This window comes from Xiphias gladius, chromosome 18 (assembly GCF_016859285.1).
Source record: "Xiphias gladius isolate SHS-SW01 ecotype Sanya breed wild chromosome 18, ASM1685928v1, whole genome shotgun sequence".
NCBI lineage: Eukaryota > Metazoa > Chordata > Actinopteri > Istiophoriformes > Xiphiidae > Xiphias > Xiphias gladius.
Window position 1 is genome coordinate 17,002,706 of NC_053417.1, and position 21,418 is coordinate 17,024,123.

Here is a 21,418-nt window from a genome sequence, read left to right on the forward strand (position 1 = left end):
TCTTCTCAGCCAACAGACCCTTGCGAAGTTCGTTACCATTATGTATTCTCCTCAGTTTCACCCTAGATAGACATGTCCACACTCACACACATACATACATACATAGGTATGCACACACACACACACACACACACACACACACACACACACACACACACACACACACACACACACACACACAGACACACACAGACACTCTTTCATACACAGACACACACACACACCTCCCTTTTCCTGAAATCCTCCCTTACATACCACAGTCCTTACAATGTCTATAGCGATGATATGGTGACCACCGAGGGTCTGATTTATTTTTCAATGTTTAGCCCTCCCATCACCGCCGAAACACTCAAAGTAAAGGACTGAACTAGCATTAAGATGAACAATTCCACTACTTCACAATATGTAGCCATGCATGAAACAGTGACTGCAAAGGAGACGAGGCTTTATATTAACTTGACATATAAAAAAAAAAAAAAGTAATGCATTTTTCTAATTTCCATATTTGAACAACTTTAGTCACAACTTATATCTCAAATTTCTGCAAATGCTTTGGTGCAAAAATGTGTTAATTATGTTTACTTTCTCCTGATGTATAAGGTTAATTAAAACTGGTCATTTTTTAAACAGACCATTCACTGGATTCCTTCTCTTGTACTTTTAGATGTTCAATACCATGTTGCCAACTGCATAACTTATAGGAAAATGATGCAGGGGAAACACTCAAGTGCTACTTAACTGAACTCCTGGTATGTCAGGCTAAGAAATTAATTAATTTTTTTACTTTACTCCACCATATGTCTACACAAACTGCTCCATGATATCAGTAACCATGACTTTCAGAGCTCTATTTAACATATCCAACAATTAGCACATGGGTTAACACCTGATACAGATGCTTTCTACAAAGCATATTCAGTGTGAATTACACCTACACACATAAAAGTACAAAACAAACAAAAAATAAAAAAAAAACACCAACCATGAACTACCTAATGTTATTACTGATGACTTAGAGAAGATCGTTAGGAGATCTAAGCTATGAAATAGCCATGAGTGAGTGTCCCCTGTTCTGGAAAATATTTATTACAATGACCTGCTGGCCACATCCATCTTTGACTCTCTCTGCCGCCTTGCCAGCTTAATGAGAAAGTGTCTGTTTCCTCATGTATACTTCTTTCTCTCCACCCAGATAGTGGTTAATAAGCCCTCTGGCCAAGTTCCAACAGAAACACTCTGATTAAAAAGACATTCATCCTCTGCCCAGGCACATCTCGCACAGTCTGACACAGAAGTCCAATCAGCACACAGGAACATGTCCACCCATGCTGTCATATACCAAATGTTCATAGACACACACAAGTAAAAACACGAATATTTTTTAGGTCTAGTGTGTTAAATCAGATCATGATGGCCAACTTGTGTCCACTGCAGTCACACCAACTGAAACTGTACATTTGAGTATGATATTATACTAAGTGTATTTACAGTGGCAGTCTATGACTGCAGTGGATCCTCCTCTGATAACCTGCAGCTGACCTGCTTATGACCTCTGACCTGTAAGTGCCGACCAAAGGGGAGGGGTTGGATTGATAGAAGTGAGTGTTTGACACTAATGAGACAGCGGACCTGATAAGATGGACAAGCTTTGGGGGAAAAGAAACTCTTCGAATGCTTGATCCAGAAACTAAACACACAGATTAACACACGTGTACCCTGCATGCGCATACTCTGGCGACAGCTGCATGTGAGCAGCATACACATGACGACGTAGAGGCAGAGGCATGACACATGCACACACACATGGTAACAGAGAGTAGACTGTGTGAACAAACTCTGCGGGAGCTACTGTATCCCTATTTTACTTGATGCTCATGCTTTCCCACAGAGTTTGACTCAGCACATGGTTTCCATGCCAGAGTGGAGAGTCTGTAAAACGGGTAATGAATGAGGCAGGAAACTGTGTTGGATCCAGTACATGCAGCCCATCCAGATTCATTCCATTCCATTCAGAACCATAGCTAGCAATAACACACCTGATGGGGTCAACGTGTTAAAAAAAATTGTCCTTTTCACATACATTTTTCACACTCAAGCCTTTCTTCTGTGCAGTTGAAGAAAGGTAATCCACTAGCAGAGACACCACACACTATTAATCAACATATATTGACACACTGACCATCACACAGCTACTTATAACTGCTTCAAGTTCAGATACATACTCTGTACAGACACACATGCAAAAACATACCTCTTTCTTTGCTTCTTTTTCACAAACTCACACACACACACACACACATTACGTAAATATGCGCGCAGATACTCACACGCAATACATTTGCATTGGCACTAAGCAACCACTCATTTGGGTACACACCATGCCAATCCATAAATCAGATGATAATTGAGTAGCACCGTGCCAGTAATAAACAGAGCAGTATAAACAGCCAGTGTCTGGGCTGGATACACCACCTCCCACTGGCATGCCACTGGCTGCCTGCCTGCCAAACTCAATAACAGACACACACACACACACACACACACACACACACATACACACACACACACACACACACACACACACACACACACACACACACACACACACACACACACACACACACACACACACACACACACACACACACAAACTCATTTACTGTATGCATTTACAGTAATGCAAAGACAGAAAGAAAACCACTTATCTGTTGAGTTTATAGACACACATGTGAAAACACACACACACACACATCATTTAAACTGAGTATGATATGAGGAAAAACACACACGACAGCACTCATGATAGTAATGAAACGTGAATAAGCTTTGCAGAGGTCAGTGCAATAGAGAGGCTATATGTCTCCAGTCATATAAATCAGGAAACATATAAAGTCTCTCATTGTGTTATTGCTGTGACAGGAATGAGGACCATGATTGTTTGGCGTAAATGCATTGCACATTAACCATCCCACTGGGATGGTCCAATCTGAGCTTTCTGGGAATCAGGTTTGAGCCAAAATGCCTCAATTTCCAACTTCATACCTGGAAAAGCCCAACAGTCATGGCATGATGTCAAGAGTAATGGCTATGGACAGTGTTAGCGGTATTATGATGGTATATGTAACAGGCATACTAAGAACTACTTACCCTGGTCTGCAGACATTGATACACAGAAACAAATGATAAGACATTAAGCCAAATGATTAAAAACAACAAATGTATATATATCTGGGTCACAGCACACATTAATAGACTGTGATTACATCAGGCAAAAAGCATGACAGCATGGAAGTGGTCTCAAGTGCTGGGAGGACAAAATCTAGACAGTTTATGTCTTGTGGATTACTCCTTTATAAATACAGCACTTAGGAATGAATTGAGATCTTACAGAGATCCGGTCACTTGGAAGGACACTGCTCTCTGAGGACACCCAGATGGTGTCTTGTGATAGATATGAATGGCATGGAATTTTTGACCCTTACCTCTCAAGATCAGCAATTTTCTTCTCCTTGCACGATTTGTCCATCTCAGTGTCCCTCAGAGCAGCCATTAGCCTCTCCACCTCGGCTTGTGACTTCCCAGATTCCTCTCTGTAGCGAGCCACTTCCTGCTCCAGAAGCCTCAGACGATCTGTGATGTCTGGACACTTCCTGACTGCTTCGTCCGTGTTTTGGGTCTTTGGGGGGTGGGGGGGGCACAAAGATAGCCACAATATAATGGCCAGTCTACGACATCTAAGACTCAGCTCTCCAACCACTGCTGTTTTATAAAATCATTGTCAGACTTTCAGTCTGAATTGCAATTTGTCACACTCACCTCACCATCCATTAGCCTTACCTGTCTTTTGCCAGCAAATTCAGTAACATGGAAGTCTTCATAAACTAGCTGCAGATTACTCTCTGATATATTTGTGCAACATAAGAATTAATTTAGGTAACATTTTAATAATAAAATGTTTACCATAATCATAAAGCTGTACTGTCAAACAATACACATATTTAAAAGTGATAAAACTCAACCCTATCAGACCTGAACTGTCAGCATAGTATAATAGAATTACGGTAGCATTATGTATGATACATTAGTATGGTAAATTGCAGACTGTAAGTATCAGAATTCTAACATGTGAGCTGCTATAGCTAATGCACTACAGTTGAGGCTGATTAAGTACAGCTCAGTCTGACGGTGCAGCTAAGGCTGACCAAGTAAAGTTTCGGATGACAAAAAGTATTGATGAAAATGGACAAAGGACAAACAGGGCCGAGTACAGCTCAGATTGATTAAAGTTAAGCTAAGTCTGGCAACAGAGTGATGGGCTGGACAAACTGAGCCAGAGATGTCCTAAAATGGCCTATGCACACACACATACACGCAAACACAAACAAAGGCATAAAATAACAAAGAACCTACTGTGGGGCTTACTGCTGGTAGCCCATCTACTTTGGCTGGCACCTAGAAATTAATACAAAAAGATATGACAGACGGAGAGTTTAGTTTAAGAACCAAGTATAGTCTTAAAATTTTAACATCCTCTAGGACTGAATGATTGGACACTGACAGCTACACAGGGTCAGATGTGAGATTTAATCACATGGCTACCTTTGAAACCTAAAGGAAAAGGTAAGTCAATCCTGTGTATGTGTTTAGGGTCACAATCTAGCTGAAGCAGAACCAATCTGTACCCTCATCCGCTCTCATCCCTTCATCACCCCCCTGGTTGCTCTGCTGTCTGCTTTTCTGTGGTTTGCTTCTATCAGTTGCCTCCCCGGGGGGTCCTTCATGTGGAGTTTGGAGTTCAGTCATTATCATTATAAAATTACCGTCTCCCTCTGTTTGGCTGCGATTTTATGAGACCACCAAACATCTCAATTTTTTTTTCTAAGTAAAATGTTGAAAAGAAAAACAGTTACACTGATGAATTCTTTCTTCTCTGAGAAAATATCCCAGAGGAAGTTTGTAACCTAGAATTATCGTTCTCTCTACTTCTCCCTCTTTTTCTCGGTCTTTACCTCTCTGTCTACTGTGTTTGTGAAGATTGTTTAACTTGTTGAGACAGCTGAGGCCACTCGTTTAAACATCATCAAGTGAGCGCGCTCTCACACACACACACACACACACACACACACACACACACACACACACACACACACACACACACACTGATTAATCTATTGTCAGATCTACGTAAATCTGGGACAGTACATGTAGCTGTGCTTGAGTCTGTCATTAGAAAGAGAAAAAACCCCAGGGAGTGTCTGTTAACTATTACCACTAGCCAATCTGAACAAATGCCTCCTTCCAATTTTCACAAACCCACCAGATAAACAACTTGCACGAGTTGGCCCCTGCATATGGAAGATACAGCCATAGCACAACTAAATGATTGAAAGGTCTTGCACATAAGATACAAGCATGCATAATGAGCTAGCTTAGCAGGAAGAAATCTATAAATGTGTACAATATACACTCAAAATGTCAGCGATTACTTTATTGTAGACATTGACTTTGTTTTATTTGTGTTCTGCTCACACATTTGTGTTTGCACCTGTGTTATAGGTGAGTAAAGAACATGTGTGTCCATGGAGTTCGCCTAACCAGTCTACTATATATGTGCCAGGATGTGACCATAAAGAACTGTGAATATACACGTCTGCACAAATGAGTAAATCCTGTGAAAAATCCTGTGAAAAAGGGGAACACTTGGCCCTCTGGCATGGCAAGCGGAAACATTGTTTACCTTGTCTGCACCCTGTTACCTCCACACCTAGCCCCATAGACTCGGCCACACACATCAAGCCCAATCTTAGCTAGCACAAAATGCATTAGTCCTAAGTGGACCGGAGTTTGTTATGTTCTTTCAGTGAGAAACACAGACAGAAGGAAAGCAGGGGCTGAGCGGACGGCGGTTCCAACAGGAATTTGTGATATTATGACAGGACGGGGAAGGCCAATAACGATAACATATATGGTCACTATTATTATTATTATTATTATTATTATTGTTCCTGGAAATTTCTCTTAAATGCAAATATTACAAATAAGTTAAATATATGTGTCTACTAGGATCACCACTGGGTTATTTAACTCAACACTGAAGAACACTGAGCCTGAGTAGTCTTTAAAAATGTGCTATGACTGCATTCAATCTCATTATATCTCTGTCAGTGCAAAAATCAATGTCTGACTCGTCTTATCTTTGTATTATCATCAAAAAGAAACAGAGAACTAAACAAAAGAAAAAGGCAACTAAAAATAGAAAGAGACTAAGTAATATGTCATCCTCCTGGTTTAAAAAGACCAAACTCTCTTTTGAATACGACTCAGAAGTCAGTTGAGGTGTGGTGCCCTCTTGCTGGTTTAAACAAACCCTCTCTGGAGAGGTCAGTGCCTACCCTGAGGTTCTTTACGGTTTTTTTCTCTGAAGAGCTATTGTTTAGTTCCAGAAGTCCTTTATTAACGCTCGGAATCAACAAATACTGTTTTATGGGAAAAGGATGAGGATGCAGTAAAGTCAACAGAGCTCTGGGGTCAAGATAAAAAGTTCCGCTAGCAGCTTGACTGAGTCAGTAGTACAAACATCTGCAGATACAGTGAGTGGGCCACTGTGTATACACAACCTGATGGCAAACACAAACTTTACATCTGCTTGAGAGGTCAATGGCTACGTATCAGCACTGTCAGGCACAATGCTTATTTAAGTTACTGTGTAGTTACTGTGTACGAAGCCTGTTTGTGAGGTTAAGAAAAAATATATGTTTTTTTATCTTAAAGCTGACATTGAGGAAATACAACCATTTCGCCCACTGACAGCAATATTCTAGTAGTAATAACACAAGTGATAGTCACAAGGAGAAGTCAGCTAATTTGCTTAAGATTTCTTCCTTTTAAGATCAGCACATTTTGCTATATGGTTTCTGTATAAGCCTTTTTTTTTTAAATAGTAAATGTCCTATGTAAACAACTTTTAGAAATGAGGCATATTGTACATAAGTGCTAGCATTGGTTGTCGAGGTATAATCTGAAAGGGTAGGTTTTCAGCATTTGTGCAGAAGATGACCCGTATGCCTGCCTTCCTGACTACCTTAGGCAGTTCATGCCACCACCTTGATCGAGATGAGCGACCACAGGGCCTTCAGATTGACGGTGCAGCAAATCGCCGGGAGGCCAAGGAGTGCAGTGTTCACGGTGAAGAGCAGGGTTTAACCATTTCTTGGAACGGTCTTTTCATTTTTATTAATATACTGTCATTTGGGTTTTATTTGTGCTGGATTCCTGCCATCTACAACAACTTGGAGTGAAGCTTTTGCTGTGCATAACCTACTTGATTGTGGCATTGCAGGATTTACAACTATAGTACATGCAGCAGCCACTATCAGATTATGTCGCGCGCCTGTGCGTTAGGCCACTTTGGTCAGAATCTAATCTCAGGTAGCGTGTCAGTTCAGCTCTGAGCTACTGAGTATTACAGCCTCGCAACCTGTCACAGTCAACTGCACTACAATAGGCTGAAACACACAAACACACTTCAGCACATGCACCCACTACATCAACAGTTGTTTTTGTGGTGGCATGCATGCACAGGCGCAAAGGGAGGATCACACGCACACACACACATACTCACACATATAAACACACAAACGTGATCTGTCTTTCTGAAGAATCTGTAAGTTTACATAACAGGTCTGATTGCTGCCGAGAACACAGAACAGTTCAATTATGGCACCACTTCTGTCAGAGTGTGAATCTGCTCACTACAGAGAGTTATTGAGCTGCTGTCCCTTTCATGTGGTGCCGTGTCAACATTCAACAAGATATCATTTCACAGGAATGAGATGTGTGCATGCTTTTTATGAGTATAAAAGAAAACATTCTCATAAATTCTGGCAGGGCGAGAGTCTGTCCTGGCTTGTAAGCCTGCGAGAAGAAAAAGAGAGAGAAAAAACACAGCAAGGCCTCTGACTTGGCACCCGAACAGGGATAGAGGGATCTTTTACGTCCATAAATCACTCTCTCTTAATTCATCCCTTTATCCCGTGGGACAATGTGCAGGCAGGCCCTTTGGTAGGGACTAACAATATTGTGGATGCTCACAGGGAGGTAAGAGAGTGGAATTACTATTACTGTAGATGTTAGCAGTCTAAATACAGGGTACAAGCAGCATATTACAACCACTGCAGAGTGCCTGTAAAGTTAATTCTTTTAATTCTTTTTGTACAATAAAAAATAATTACAAGGGTCACGATGCTGATGTATTCAACAGTAAAAGGTTTTGAGAAAGATATTTGTTATCTGTTTTATATCTATGAAATGAGATTTTGTGTTTGGGCTTATTAAGACCTCGGCAAAAGTGGTACAGTATGTGCAAGTCTTTTATAATGTGGATAACGATGCTGTTATTGCTGCCGCTGTTTTTCTGCAGTCCAAACACATACCAGACTAGCAATCTAGATTTGTTGTGCACAGTGCCTGTATCAACATGCATACTTTTTCAAACATGAGTTATATTTTGTTTTGGATATTTCAGATTAAATGTAATATTTAGGGAATGATTACAACAACAGCGAAAACACATTTACAAAATTAATAACTTTGTATGCCACACGCATACAGACACACACTCACACACCTTTTTCCTTATCTACAAAACATCACTTCCTAAGATACTGTTACTGCATCAAAACATTCTATACTGACCTCTTCATCAGGTCTCTGGTTCTGGGTCGGGCTGGGGTTGGTTGCTAGGCTGTGGGACACTTTTTGGGGCTGCAGGGCTGACAGTTTGTCCTTTAATTCCTGGTTCTCCTTCCGCATCTGCTCCAGCTCCTCCTGCCGAACCCTTTCCTCCCGCTCTTTCTGCTCCCGGAGGTTCTCAATCACTCGCTCCTGAGATAGTGAAAGAACAAGGAAAAAGAGAGTTTGGCGAGAAGTGTGGGTATGAATATGGTAAAGGCCTTGATAGCTGTTATCTGTATAAAAGCTTGTCCACATTTAAGAAATTATATAAATGGATGTTGTTCAGCCTTCTATGTGCAGCAGATTGTCAGCCCTGTGTGATTACAGTACTTCCCAAACAATATTGAAAAATTTAAACCAGTCTCTTGCTGAATAGGCTCACCAGCATACCTCACAAAGTGTGGCCAAAGACGAACTCATAAATGCCTGTCATAAATAATAGTATAATAATTAATAGTGGGAACATGAGGAGGTCAGTGCCAAGTAGAACAGAGAGAGAAGGAGGAAGGAAGAGAAGGATTGAGGGACAGAGACAGATTTATTGAGAATGGATTGGACAGTGCTGTAGATCACTTCTGAACAACTCCACATAGCCCACTGACGAACCAAGTTGGAATGTTTGCATCATAATTTTCTCTATTCTCTAATCACATTGGACAGTGGGAGGACCATGGCTTTGGGCATTGGCCTGAGACCAGGTCCACACCATGGGTGGCAGAGCATGCAAGGTGTGAGTAGTAGATGTGTGTTAAGGTGTATGGTTGTGTGTTTAGGTGATTACCCAGGTGTTTATTCAGGTGTTTATTTAGGCACAGAGTACAGCTCAGCAACGAGGCTTTACGATGTGGCATCGCTGCATGATTGGCAGCTTTAAACCCCTGGGTAATTGGACAAATACACCCACTAACTAGACCTGGCACTGTAACGCACTGCATAGTGGGCTTTGGAAGAGAGGGCAAGAGAGAGAGACCGCATAGCTAATAGGTCCTGGGTGTTTTCCCCACGTTATGAAAAATCTCAAGGATGTTTGGGGTTTAAGGAAAGAGACCAGGATGTGATACTAAAACTTGCCTCTATAAGGCTCAAGTGTGGAGCACATGTAAACACAACAGAAAACACACAGAAAACACCACAGACAGGCACACACAAAAACACACACACACACACACACACACACATACACCAAAGAGCTGGGCTTGTCATGGGCACAATGCCCCAGCCTGTTAATTAGAACCACAGCACTGTGGCTAGCGACCGGCTCCAAGAGCAGGTTTGTGACAGGGTGTGTGATTAGCAACACACACACTCATTCTTGTAAACACATTACACACACCCTGTGTTGACCACAAAGTCTGAACAGCTCGCCAACGTTCTCCTCATCACAGCTGAATTATATGTAGGCTGCATTAGAAGTGGTTTCTGGGTAAACAGATGGGCCGACACAGAAAAGGGATTTAAAGTTTATTGTGCCAGTGTGCTATTTGTCCATCAGCAACAAAAACAAATTTAGGTGATAAAAGATCATTTTAAGTGAAAACATCTATGAACTGTGTCAGTCCATGTGTTACAAACATAATGAAACACAAATCAGCCAACATCTAGTCTATTAATTGACTGATGTCTGTGAGCAGAAAGGAAAATGATTCTTGACTGAATGGATATAAATACAGTATAGTTCAATAAAATAAATTTTAACACAATAAAAGGAAATAATAGCAGCCTAATAAGGCAGCGATAAACACACACACAAATCTGTTAAGAATTCAAGTAACCCTGTGTCCAATTCCACTTGAGCTGCTGTCACGATATGTGTCAAAGCAATTAACATTGTCTAAAAACAAAGCAAAAATTTTTATAATAAGGAAGCATTGTTGGCTGACTCAGCACTAATGTTGTATCAGCTGTACAGACATCAAGTCGCAATGCTCAGAGTTGAAAAAAACTTTGAGCTGGTTTTTACAACACCTTTCGAATTGTTGCTAGCAGGATTGCTATGCACCACTCAAATTCTGTCATGGAAGGTTCTTTTAGAATATTTTCTGTTGACTGTGCCTTCAGTCCTTAACATGAGTATACATTTGACCCACAAGTAAAACAAGCTAGTGTTGTAAACACAAATAGAGTATGTAACAACAAATGCAAAGGCATAAATATACACATGTACAGTGTGTGCACATTAGAACAAATAAAAATGTGGCAGCCACTGGAAGACAAGCATTACTGTTCGACATCCAAATCTGTCCTAAGTGGGAACTCTATAAACTCTTAAGCAGCAGCCAGTGCCAGCAAAATGTAAACACTATCCATCTTTTAGCCTGCAATACAAACAAACATGAAAATGGAAACCATTTTTTGGCGTGCAGCGCCAAAGCTATCATTTTTTAGACTTTGGTACCAACAAATGTGTGCTAGCAACAACTTTAACCATGTAACAAAGCTACACTCTGAAATCGAGCCAGTCAGTTCAAGGTAGCGTGTATATACTGCCAGACTAGGGGTTTGACATGGTCACGGTCAGTACAGTATATAACCTCAAGTCTGCCCTGTGTTTAAGCCTGCCTCCAATTAGAAACTGTTGGCACCCTGTAACAATGACTGCAAATTCATAAACACATCGCTAAAGGCTTATGTAAACAAGAAAAAAAAAAACACCATTATTCAATGCAAAAATTTGCTTCATCCTTCCAGCTTCTTGAAAGTAACTTGTTTCCTCAGAAATACTTAAAAATCGTGGTGTTCATTGGGTAAATGACCTGTGCGATGAAATGCAGTGCATTTTACTGAAAACAAAACACCACACTAGCCAGCGAGGCTATTCATGGTTTAGTATTTGTGGCAGCATGCTAGCTCTGTAGTGTTGAGGTGAGGCTTTATGGAGACCAGCTGCTCTCTCATGTTGCCAGAAAACAACAAACATTTAATGTTTACGATCAACAGCCAGCCAATCTACTCACCCATCCGCAACATGTGGAATAAGTCTGCTTCGCTCACCTTGAATCACGCAGTTGTTCAGCACTATGGTTTTACGCTGCAATCTATTTTCCTATGCATAAAGACATACAGAACTGTGCTTTTTATACTACTTGTTGAGGATTAGGAGACCAGTAAATCCAGTTTATAAAAGCAATTTTATGCCACTGATAAAGAAGGAGAAACTATAGATAGTCTGCAGAATAGATCCAAACTTGATATTATTAAACTAACATTGGACTGGGAATGTACACATCCCATTCAGACTTTACATTACATTGTGTCTGCATTGTCTCTCTTACTATGTCATGGTTGCTTATTTTTTTCTATGAATGTGTTAGGCTGTGATGTCTGTTATTGAATTTCCATCTCTGTCTGATTCTCTGTAAATGTATTTCTCTTTCCAGCTCTGTTCTTCCTCTTTTTTCATATGTCTTTGCAGAAGTTACTCATTTTTTAAACTGCCTCCACCCTTGCATTCCTTGACCTCTCCCTCCCTTAATCTGAGGCCACCTCTTCCATCAGGGCTGTGCCTCTTCTGCTATTCTGCTTTTCCATCCTTCCATCCCTCCCCCTTTCAAAACTTCTATCCTCCTCTTATTCTATAGATCATTCCCTCCCTATGTTCAGTGCAGTTACAGACAGGGATTAATCCTCTGTCTATGTTCACCTTAGAACTCCCTTCTCCCAGTGCCTTCTTCTCTCCCTTACTGCTTTCAGATGGGACCTCATCTAGTGTGGTCCAAGTCTATAAATTAGGAGGCTGCGTTCGTAAATCATGGCAGTGAGTCATAGCAAAGCATGCAACTTAATTAAGCCGTATGCTGTATACCAGCTTCCTAAAAGACAAGTGTGCCTCAATGGGTAAAAATTTCCAGACCGTTCCAGACCAAGTGGTGGTTTCACTTTGTGAGTTTTTATTGTCCACATCTGATAAACAAGTTTTAGCCTCTTCACCAGTAGCATGCCTTATTCCTCACACCATCAATTCAACAAAAGAGCAACATCTCCATCAACTTTGATATCCTTGAATTTTTCAACCCAATCCAAACTCACTCTCCTCTCATCCCTCGCTTTGTTCTGTACCTTTTCTGATAGCGCCTCCTCCAGTGTGGCCAGGGCTGTGTCTGTATTGCTGGAGTCAGTTTGGAGGCCCTGAACCCTTTCCCTCAACCCAGCCAGCTGTTTGTCTTTATCTTTTAACTGCTCCAACAGGTTCTCAATCTGGAGAAAGAAGGACAGAGACAGAGAAAGAGAGGAGCTGAGGTTAGTAGCAAATTGATGTGAAACAAGCACATGACAATCACAAAGATTAAAATGGAGAGAAAAGTTTATACTGAACCTGAAAGGTTAAGTAGCATTTGCACAATGTACCTAATTGGATTATCATGACTGGAGACTTTGTGGTACCAAAGTACCACAAAAAGAAATTATCCCGTTGACCAGTGATTCATCGAGAAGATGAATCCAGACACTGAATAATGTGCTCAGCCTCTGGCTTCATTCTCCAATTTCCTGCTGTAATGTCTTCCATTCTGGCCTGGCATCTCAAAGATGAGTTGCAATGAAAGCCTCCACTATACGGCTTGGGTCCAGACAATTATGGTTGGATCCATGAGGAAAGTAGAGGTTAATTCTACTTCTAAGTATAAACCTTAGTGGAGAGGTGTAAACAACAAAGCCACTGAGAAAGAAGCATGAGGTTGGAACACCACCCGGGCATTCATGATCCCCGCATCTTTTTTTTCTGTGTCCCTGTCCTGGGATATCTTTGTTTGTTTGCTTGCTTTTAATTATCACAAGCAGCACAAGCTTTCCAGATAGTTTCCTGTAATATTTTGTGTAATTTGTCTTTATTGATCTGTTGTGGCAGGAAGATTTGGATAAAATTAAGACAGCTTCTCCAGCATGAACAGAATTTTAGTTCAAATGCAGTTTTCTACCAGCAGCAGCACTGTAAACATGACTCTGTTCACTAGAGAGTCTGACTAAATGGTGGTTAACTGTAACAGCTTCAGTAACAGTTTAACAGTGTTATACTAGAGTATATGAGTTAATTCAGCCCACCGACTTTCAGGGCTATGTCTCTGCATCTGCCTTTCTGTGGCTAACCTCATGTCGCTAAAGTGGTGGTGTAATAGCCAGTTGTGGTGTTCAACAGCCTTTATCTGATGATCATTTGCGAAACAGAACATAAACACACACAAAGACACATACACAGGCACACGTGGACATACACAGATGCACACACAAACACAAAACGCCCCAAGCTGTACCAAACAAAACACTAGCAGATGCAGCTGGAAGTAGGACACAGTACAATGCAATGAAACCCCAGAGGTCTACAAATTAGTTACAAAGGGACAGCACATCTGGTGACAGGACATGCTGACATGATGACTTACTGGTGGCTTTTTTATAATTTAAATAAGCACACTCTACATTTCTTTAAATGATGAGTTAATATCATTTTGTTGAAAAAAGGCAGTTCAGTTTGAAAGATGATGGACCCTCATGAGATTTTTTGAGATGTATACACTAGCACAGAGCATTTCTTCAGACTTCTTTAGTGTTTTTTCCACAGACAGACAAAGCACCATTCACTCACTGCTGCAAAGCATTAACACCATATTTGACCCAAGTGGTCCTTTCTCAAATCAGAGCCTCAGAGAGGCATATGCACTGAAAAGAAATTCATTATCAAATGAACATGAGAACTCAATAAAAACAAGAAAAGCACTTCAGGCCATCAAGAGACCACACTTTAACTGAAATGGTGACGGCGTAAAAAAATTTCCAGTGGAGAGAATAATTGGCATTCCAGTCATGGGTACATAGACAGATAATGTCCAAATCTCCACAGCTATTTTACAAATGAATCCAATTAAACTGTAGACTTTGGTGTTCTCAGCTCCCTGGAGGGTAAAATAAAGGACTTAAAGGAGCCATCTTGGTTTTGAAAATGGAGGGAAAGATGCAGGAAGGGGTGGGAAAAAAGCAGCCAGGACCCTTCAGCAGATCTTGATAGGTTAATTACAGTCATTACACAACCATGCTAAAGGCTCTGGTAGGTCAGTCCACAAGCGATAGGGACATTAAACCCTTCAGGGAATGATGGGAAAGCTTCACACTACCAAAGTTAGATAAAATTCCCAGCAATTTATGATTGCCATGGGTGTGTTAGATGGGAATTTAGGGCAGACACTATGAGAGAGAAAGGGACTGAGTGAGGTGAGGGTTATATGGGTTTCCTCATTTATTCTCTTATGTTTCTCTCATTTGAAGTAAGTGGGCTGAAGAAGTACGTTTCACTTATTTTCCAAGGGAAGTAGGCACTTGAGTGCTAAGGCTAGACACATTATAACATTCACAATCGCCACATCATAAAGCACTGGTGAACCCCCCACAGATTACACAAGACTGACGCCGTAACATGCTTATCTCGACACACAGTAAACACAGGAGGAAGTACAAACAAACCAAATATCAGTTAGTTAGGCCTAGTTGTAGCAGCTCAGTAGCTTGACATACTTTGTTCTCCTTAATGCACACCAAAACATATACATATGCACTCATGCACACTCTTGCTCCCTGTCCCTATGGGCACCACAGAAACCTATTTCAGGTCAAATTGAGCATGTCGCCCCTGGTCTTAGATAAATGATTACATTCTTCACCAGGCTTAAGTTTGCTTTGGCCTGGTCGCACAAAATAACAGCCCCAGATGAAATATTTAGCCTTGTTGTGCGGCTTTCTGTGAAATTGTGCAAAAAAACATTCAACACAACTTAAACCTTGTAAAAATGGATGAGAATGAGTCACGTGAGACATGGATATGGGAAAGAGGGCAAGGAATTCTGTCAGAATTCTCAAACTCAAAACACACTCTCCAAAGAGACATGCCTTTTGTGGACAGGCGAGGTTCAGGGCAGCTGTATGCCTTTTTGGGAAAGAGGGGGGCCTCCCTACCAGTAGCTCGGTTGTTATGATGAGAACAGCAGTCATTCATTTTATCTTTCAGTGTATGAGGATACCTCAAACTATACTCCCGCATCTCTCTCTCTCTCTCACACACACACACACACACACACACACACACACACACACACACACACACACGTGCAGAGGCTTCTATCATTAAACCACTGTGCATATGTCATCCCACTCTCTTACCACACTCACCTCCCGCTGAATCAGACCACCTACGATAGGGAACTACCATGACTCTATGGGCCAGTCATTGCGGTGTGGACCTTCTATGTCAGTGAGTCTGTATCCTCTTAAGAAAACATGATGTCTGTCTCAGTCATCTCCCACACATGACTCCCCACTGTTTACAACCATACTGTTTTGACTCTGATTATTTTATCTACATGCTGATAGGAAAGGACCAGATTCTCCTTAAATATGGGAGTGTTGATTCACAATTACCTTCCACTGACCTCGACTTTGCAATGCTATTGACCATTGTAGCTCTAAAATACAGCTGAATAGTAAAGTACTCTAATACTTTGGGAGGCTATGGGTTGTTGAGATTTCCTGACCAGTGATTTTTAATCCTTAACAGCTTTTGCAAAATACTTGTTGAATAAATGACTAGTAATAATTGACATAACTATGTAAAAAAAATAAATAAAAAGATGCATAGAGGTGCATTACAGCTGCATTTTTAGAAAGCATTGCAGGACTGTAATGCAAAAAAATATTACAGATTACAAATGAGCTTTTATTATATATCAACTAGTAGGTGAAACTATTGGCTGAAAAGTTGGGTGTAATATTGTCATCAGTTGAACAAAACATTATGAAATGGCATTTATTCATTCTGAGCTGAGTGACAAATCTTTAAAGAGAGGGATGAAGTCTCAAGAAATAGCTGACATACATTCATGTACGGTTGAACAATTAATATTAGTCAACAAAAAAATTTCCATTCTCTGTTCAGCGGGTTTAGTAACCGGAAGCCTTGCTGTTGCATTGTGGTTTCAGTCTGTAGAATATGATCATGATTAAGACAAGCCTTGTTCTAATGTAATGGGAAAGAAGTTAGTGAAACAATATCAGGCCCTGTGTCTCTGGCGAAAAATCGTGATCTAAAAGCAGCTTGTTCCGCTGCAGAACCACAAACCCATTCGACCCATCTGTCTTCCATCCAAACTAAGACCTAGAACTCTGTGGCCTCGAGAGGAATCATTTCTGCAGAGCACAAAGGAGACCATCGTGAAGCGTGACCACCATAAAAATACAATCATTTGTATTTTTAAAACTCTTTTGGACCAATAAAAATACCAAACAATAATCGGTCGCCCTTTCTGAGAGGCAACTCATTTCTCTGCGCTTTTCATCGCCTCTGCAAATATGACAGGGACAGTTGTAAAACCCAAAGATCGTGGCACTGACACGTATGTGCATGCATGTACAAACACACGCACACACACACACACACACACACACACACACACACACACACACACACACACACACACACACACACACACAGAGAGCCACACACACACACACAGAGCCACACACAGAGCCACACACAAATAACCACAAACTGAACAATATGTAGTAACAGAATGTATACTTCCCCAGAGAAATCTGGGTCACAGTTTCAAACAGAAATATGATAAAAGACTACATACTGGAAGTATCATACTACTGCTTCAAGTACTCTGGAATCAAATACTTTGATCCAAGTAAAGCAGTGTGTGTGTGTTTGTTTATATGTGTTTTTTCCAGTTTTCTCAAACAGACGCACCTGCATACTGTTCTCATCCCCTGCCATCAGAGCTTGTTGATTCCCAAGTTAATAAAGGACATCCTCCTGCTCCTGAGCACTCAGCTGTGACTCTTCAAAGAGAAACACAGTCTGGTCATGAAGACAGTGACCTTTTCAGTGTGAGGAGGATGTGCTTGCACTTCATTTAACCCCTCTCCAACCACAACCTCCCACCACAACCTCCCACCACCACATCTCTGCCTGTGAAACAGAAAAACATGGACAGCACTGGTTGACTGTAGAAGCATACTGTGTCAGCTGGCGCCCCCGTGTGGCAATTTTTTACCACAGGCCAATTTATCCAGTTTGACACACTTTGAGTGCACACAACCACAGAGGAAGTTTTTTGGATAAGTGATTTATATGAGATGTGATATACGTAGCCCTTCACTTTACAGAGCAGGGTAACACAGGGTCCCAGATTTTATTTGTACTGTTTAGAAAAACACACACATTCTACACCTCATTATAAGTTTCCTTGAATAAGCAGCTTAACGTAAAAATGTCAGAAAGCATTACACTGCAAACAAAGCTACTGAAAGGAAACTACTAGCATTTATTAAAAACTGCGAAGTTCCCTTCAGATCTTTATAGACCACTGAGTCATCTGCTTGGGAATGTGAAGGGACATGATACATAGAGACCTTTAGAGCAGAAAATGACACCTCTCCCAATTTCCCCTCAAATAACCTTCCTGATGTCATGCTGCTTTGCTCAAGGAGTCATTACTCATCTGTTATCGACTGAAAAGACAGAGCACCATGACTTCATAAGATGAGTGGTGCCCGAGAGAGGGAGGAAGAGAAAGGAGGGTCAAGAAGCACGATGGTCAGGTTCTGAAATCATCCACACTTTTCTAAACAAGGGAAAAGTAGAGGTCATTCTTTACCTTTGTCGGAGAAAGGTTTTTGAATTTTCTCCCTCAAAAGTATACAGTACATGTCAAGGAGTGCAAAAGAGTTGCAAAATCTTTCTCTCCAAACAAGGAATTTAAATAAAGGCTTTTTCTGTGCTTTGATCCGTTGGCCAAAACCTGACTGCAGGAGAGGGCTTGGCACAGTTGCATAAAAAACATGTCTTGTGCCACTGTTTACCTGCATGTGTGCTAGCATGCCTGCATGTCTTTCAAAATTAGTCGTGCCGTTCTCTACCAAACCTCTTTTGCCTCCAAACCAAAAAGATGGCAGATCCAGTGTTGACAAGCCAAACAGGCAGGTCCTTGCCTATCCTACAGCCAAGGGGAAGAAGAAAAAAAAAAAAAAAGGTTTGTCGAAGTGGAACTGGGAGCAAACGAAAGAGACAGAATTTTCTATGGATTTCACTACGATTACAAGTGAGGCCTGTGACTCTCGCAGCACCTTCTTCTCCATTGCCCCATCATTGATTTAGCTGCTAACCACTAGTGCCTGTTAAGAAATACAATGGTGCTCTGTGTCCATCAGCAACACACATGTTCTCATTTGAATACAGATGCACAGGCACATCAACCTATACAAGAGTAGACAGACATAACTTTATGCATGCAGAGAAACGAGCATACAGAACACATACAAATACATATGATGAGCCTCATTTATCACTATCAACAAATTTGTTGTAGTTGTCTTGTATAAACAGACAAACTTTCCTTGCATTTGTTTAGATACAGCGTGCATACAGTGATAAATCTCAATCATTCTTAAAATAGAAGTGAAATAACACCACCTCCATCAAATTACCTAAGTTATCATAAAGTAACATTTTGGCACAACCTCAGAAACATCAAATTAAGTAACAAAGAACACCAACAAAGATAATTATACTGTGAGAAATGACGTCAAATACACCAAAAAAGATCTAAAAAAAAAAAAAAAGGTAATACTAAAAACTGTTCTCCAGAACAAACACATATTATTTAGTGGCCAAAGTATGGGGGGTTTTCTCCTTCACAAAAGGTTATAATTTAACAACAATTTACAGATAACATTAACATAATTTCTTTCATAGAATGCCACACGAAAGAAGTGAAACTAAAATGGCATGAAATTAAACTTGAAATTCAAAAAAAAAAAATCTGCATGCAGACAAAACTGCAGGAGGGAGCCAAGGAATTCCAGATACAATCTCCTAAACAGATGAGTGCAGCTGCCATCACCAGCAAGGTGGTTAGGAGGCAAAAGTTTTATTGTATTATTTTAACTTTGAATTTGGGCTAAAACCACAGTACAGTGTCGTTGTGCATAAATTAAAACACAGCCTATCTAAACTGTTCACTGTTTGTTCCAACTGCCTGGACTGTCGGTAACCAAGAAAAAAGAGCCTACAGTAAGTCACTAAACTAAAAACAGTCCTTTCACAGATAAGTTTATTTATGCACTTGTCTAAAGTTATACAAGTGCAAATTTAAACACATTAACAATTATTCTACCGATAAAGTCGACTCAACAAAAACACTTCCTAAAAAGTAATAATTTGTGTTCGCATCATAGATTTATTGCCTGTTTTCGTACTGAATACAAACACATTTAGAGACAGTATGACAGATTCACATGAGTTATTTTCCATAGGTTGCAATCATTCTGTCTGTATGATATTACTCAACTAGAGAACTAATGCTGTTCAGAAAGCCTTTTTAATAACTCCTTTAATCCATATAAGTAAAAGATTCCCCATGAAAATAAAACTGCTCAGACAAATCCTTGTTTTGGGCTATGATTTTTGTAATTTTTTGTCCAATGTCTGGAAAGTAAAACCTCCAAAAAAAACACTTTAATCAATCTTAATAACTGAAACAAAAATATTTAAGTAGCCTGATAAGATGAATTAGACCTACTGCTTGTGAATGTGCAAAAAGACATTTGCATATGAACACACATGCACAAACAGGAAGCCATATCCACTTTTCTAATTCTGTACAGCCATTGTAACATTTGACTTATTCTGAACACACAGTAATGATCTCTGAGGGAATACACACACACACACACACACACACACACACACACACACACACACACACACACACACACACACACACACACACACACACACACACACACACACACACACACACACACACACACACACGCACACACAATCAAGCTGTGATTATTATCATGAAATGTTGGGCCAGGTTCAGGCGATGGGGGCTGCATATAGCACTTTCACACATGACAAGCAAACATCCTCCCCCTCTCCCCACACATTCCTCCAGATAGACATTCATACACAGACCCTCCAATGCATTCATACATATCAATTAGACACCGACACACGCACAAAACACAAAGAGATGCAGACATGCACACAGAAAATAACAGAGAAACAGCGAGAAAGACGAAGTGAGTGTTGTTTTCATAGTGATTTCACACAGAGCAAAATGAACAGGGAGAGATTCCTGCAGACCCAGAGCCGTTCAATGAAGACAGATTGCACTTATGCAAGCTAGGCTGTACGTGAGTGCGAGTCTGTCTGTGTGTGTGCCGGCCAAGTTGATCCACGTCCATGCTCTTTAGGCTCAAGACCCTATCTCTGCCCCCCTCAGCTGCGGAATGCTGCAGTGATTGCTGGGTAATTACCCTGACGCTTTATTCCTCTGCTCCCAGCACCATTAGTATTAATTCTTTTCTTTTTCTCCTCTTTGGAGAGAGGGAATGGGAGCCCTTTGATCTAAAAGAAAGAAAGAAAGAAAGAAAGAAAAGAAAGAAAGAAAGAAAGAAAGAAAGAAAGGAATCATATGTGGCCACCCTGCGCGGACCACAGCAGCTGTGTGTCAACCTGTAGCTTCTGACCCAGCCCCACTGTACAGAGACCTGGTCAGACAGGTCAAATTCAGCATACAGTCATATGGTTCAACTGGGAGATCAAGAGTCAAACTGTGACCCACTTTCATATCAGAGGGTTAGACAGAGACTGAAGTGCCTGTCTAAGATCTTTAAGTATGAAATACTTAAA

General features: G+C 40.7%; 1 protein-coding gene across 1 annotated transcript in view; it reads right to left on the reverse strand.

The window, feature by feature from the left end:
* The window catches only part of LOC120804055 (ERC protein 2-like), a 147,238-nt gene that overhangs the window by 82,451 nt on the left and 43,369 nt on the right, over positions 1–21,418 (reverse strand). The window contains 4 exon segments of the mRNA XM_040153222.1: positions 3,477–3,676; positions 4,411–4,452; positions 8,695–8,883; positions 12,790–12,927. Of these exon segments, the coding sequence (XP_040009156.1) occupies positions 3,477–3,676; positions 4,411–4,452; positions 8,695–8,883; positions 12,790–12,927 (569 nt within the window).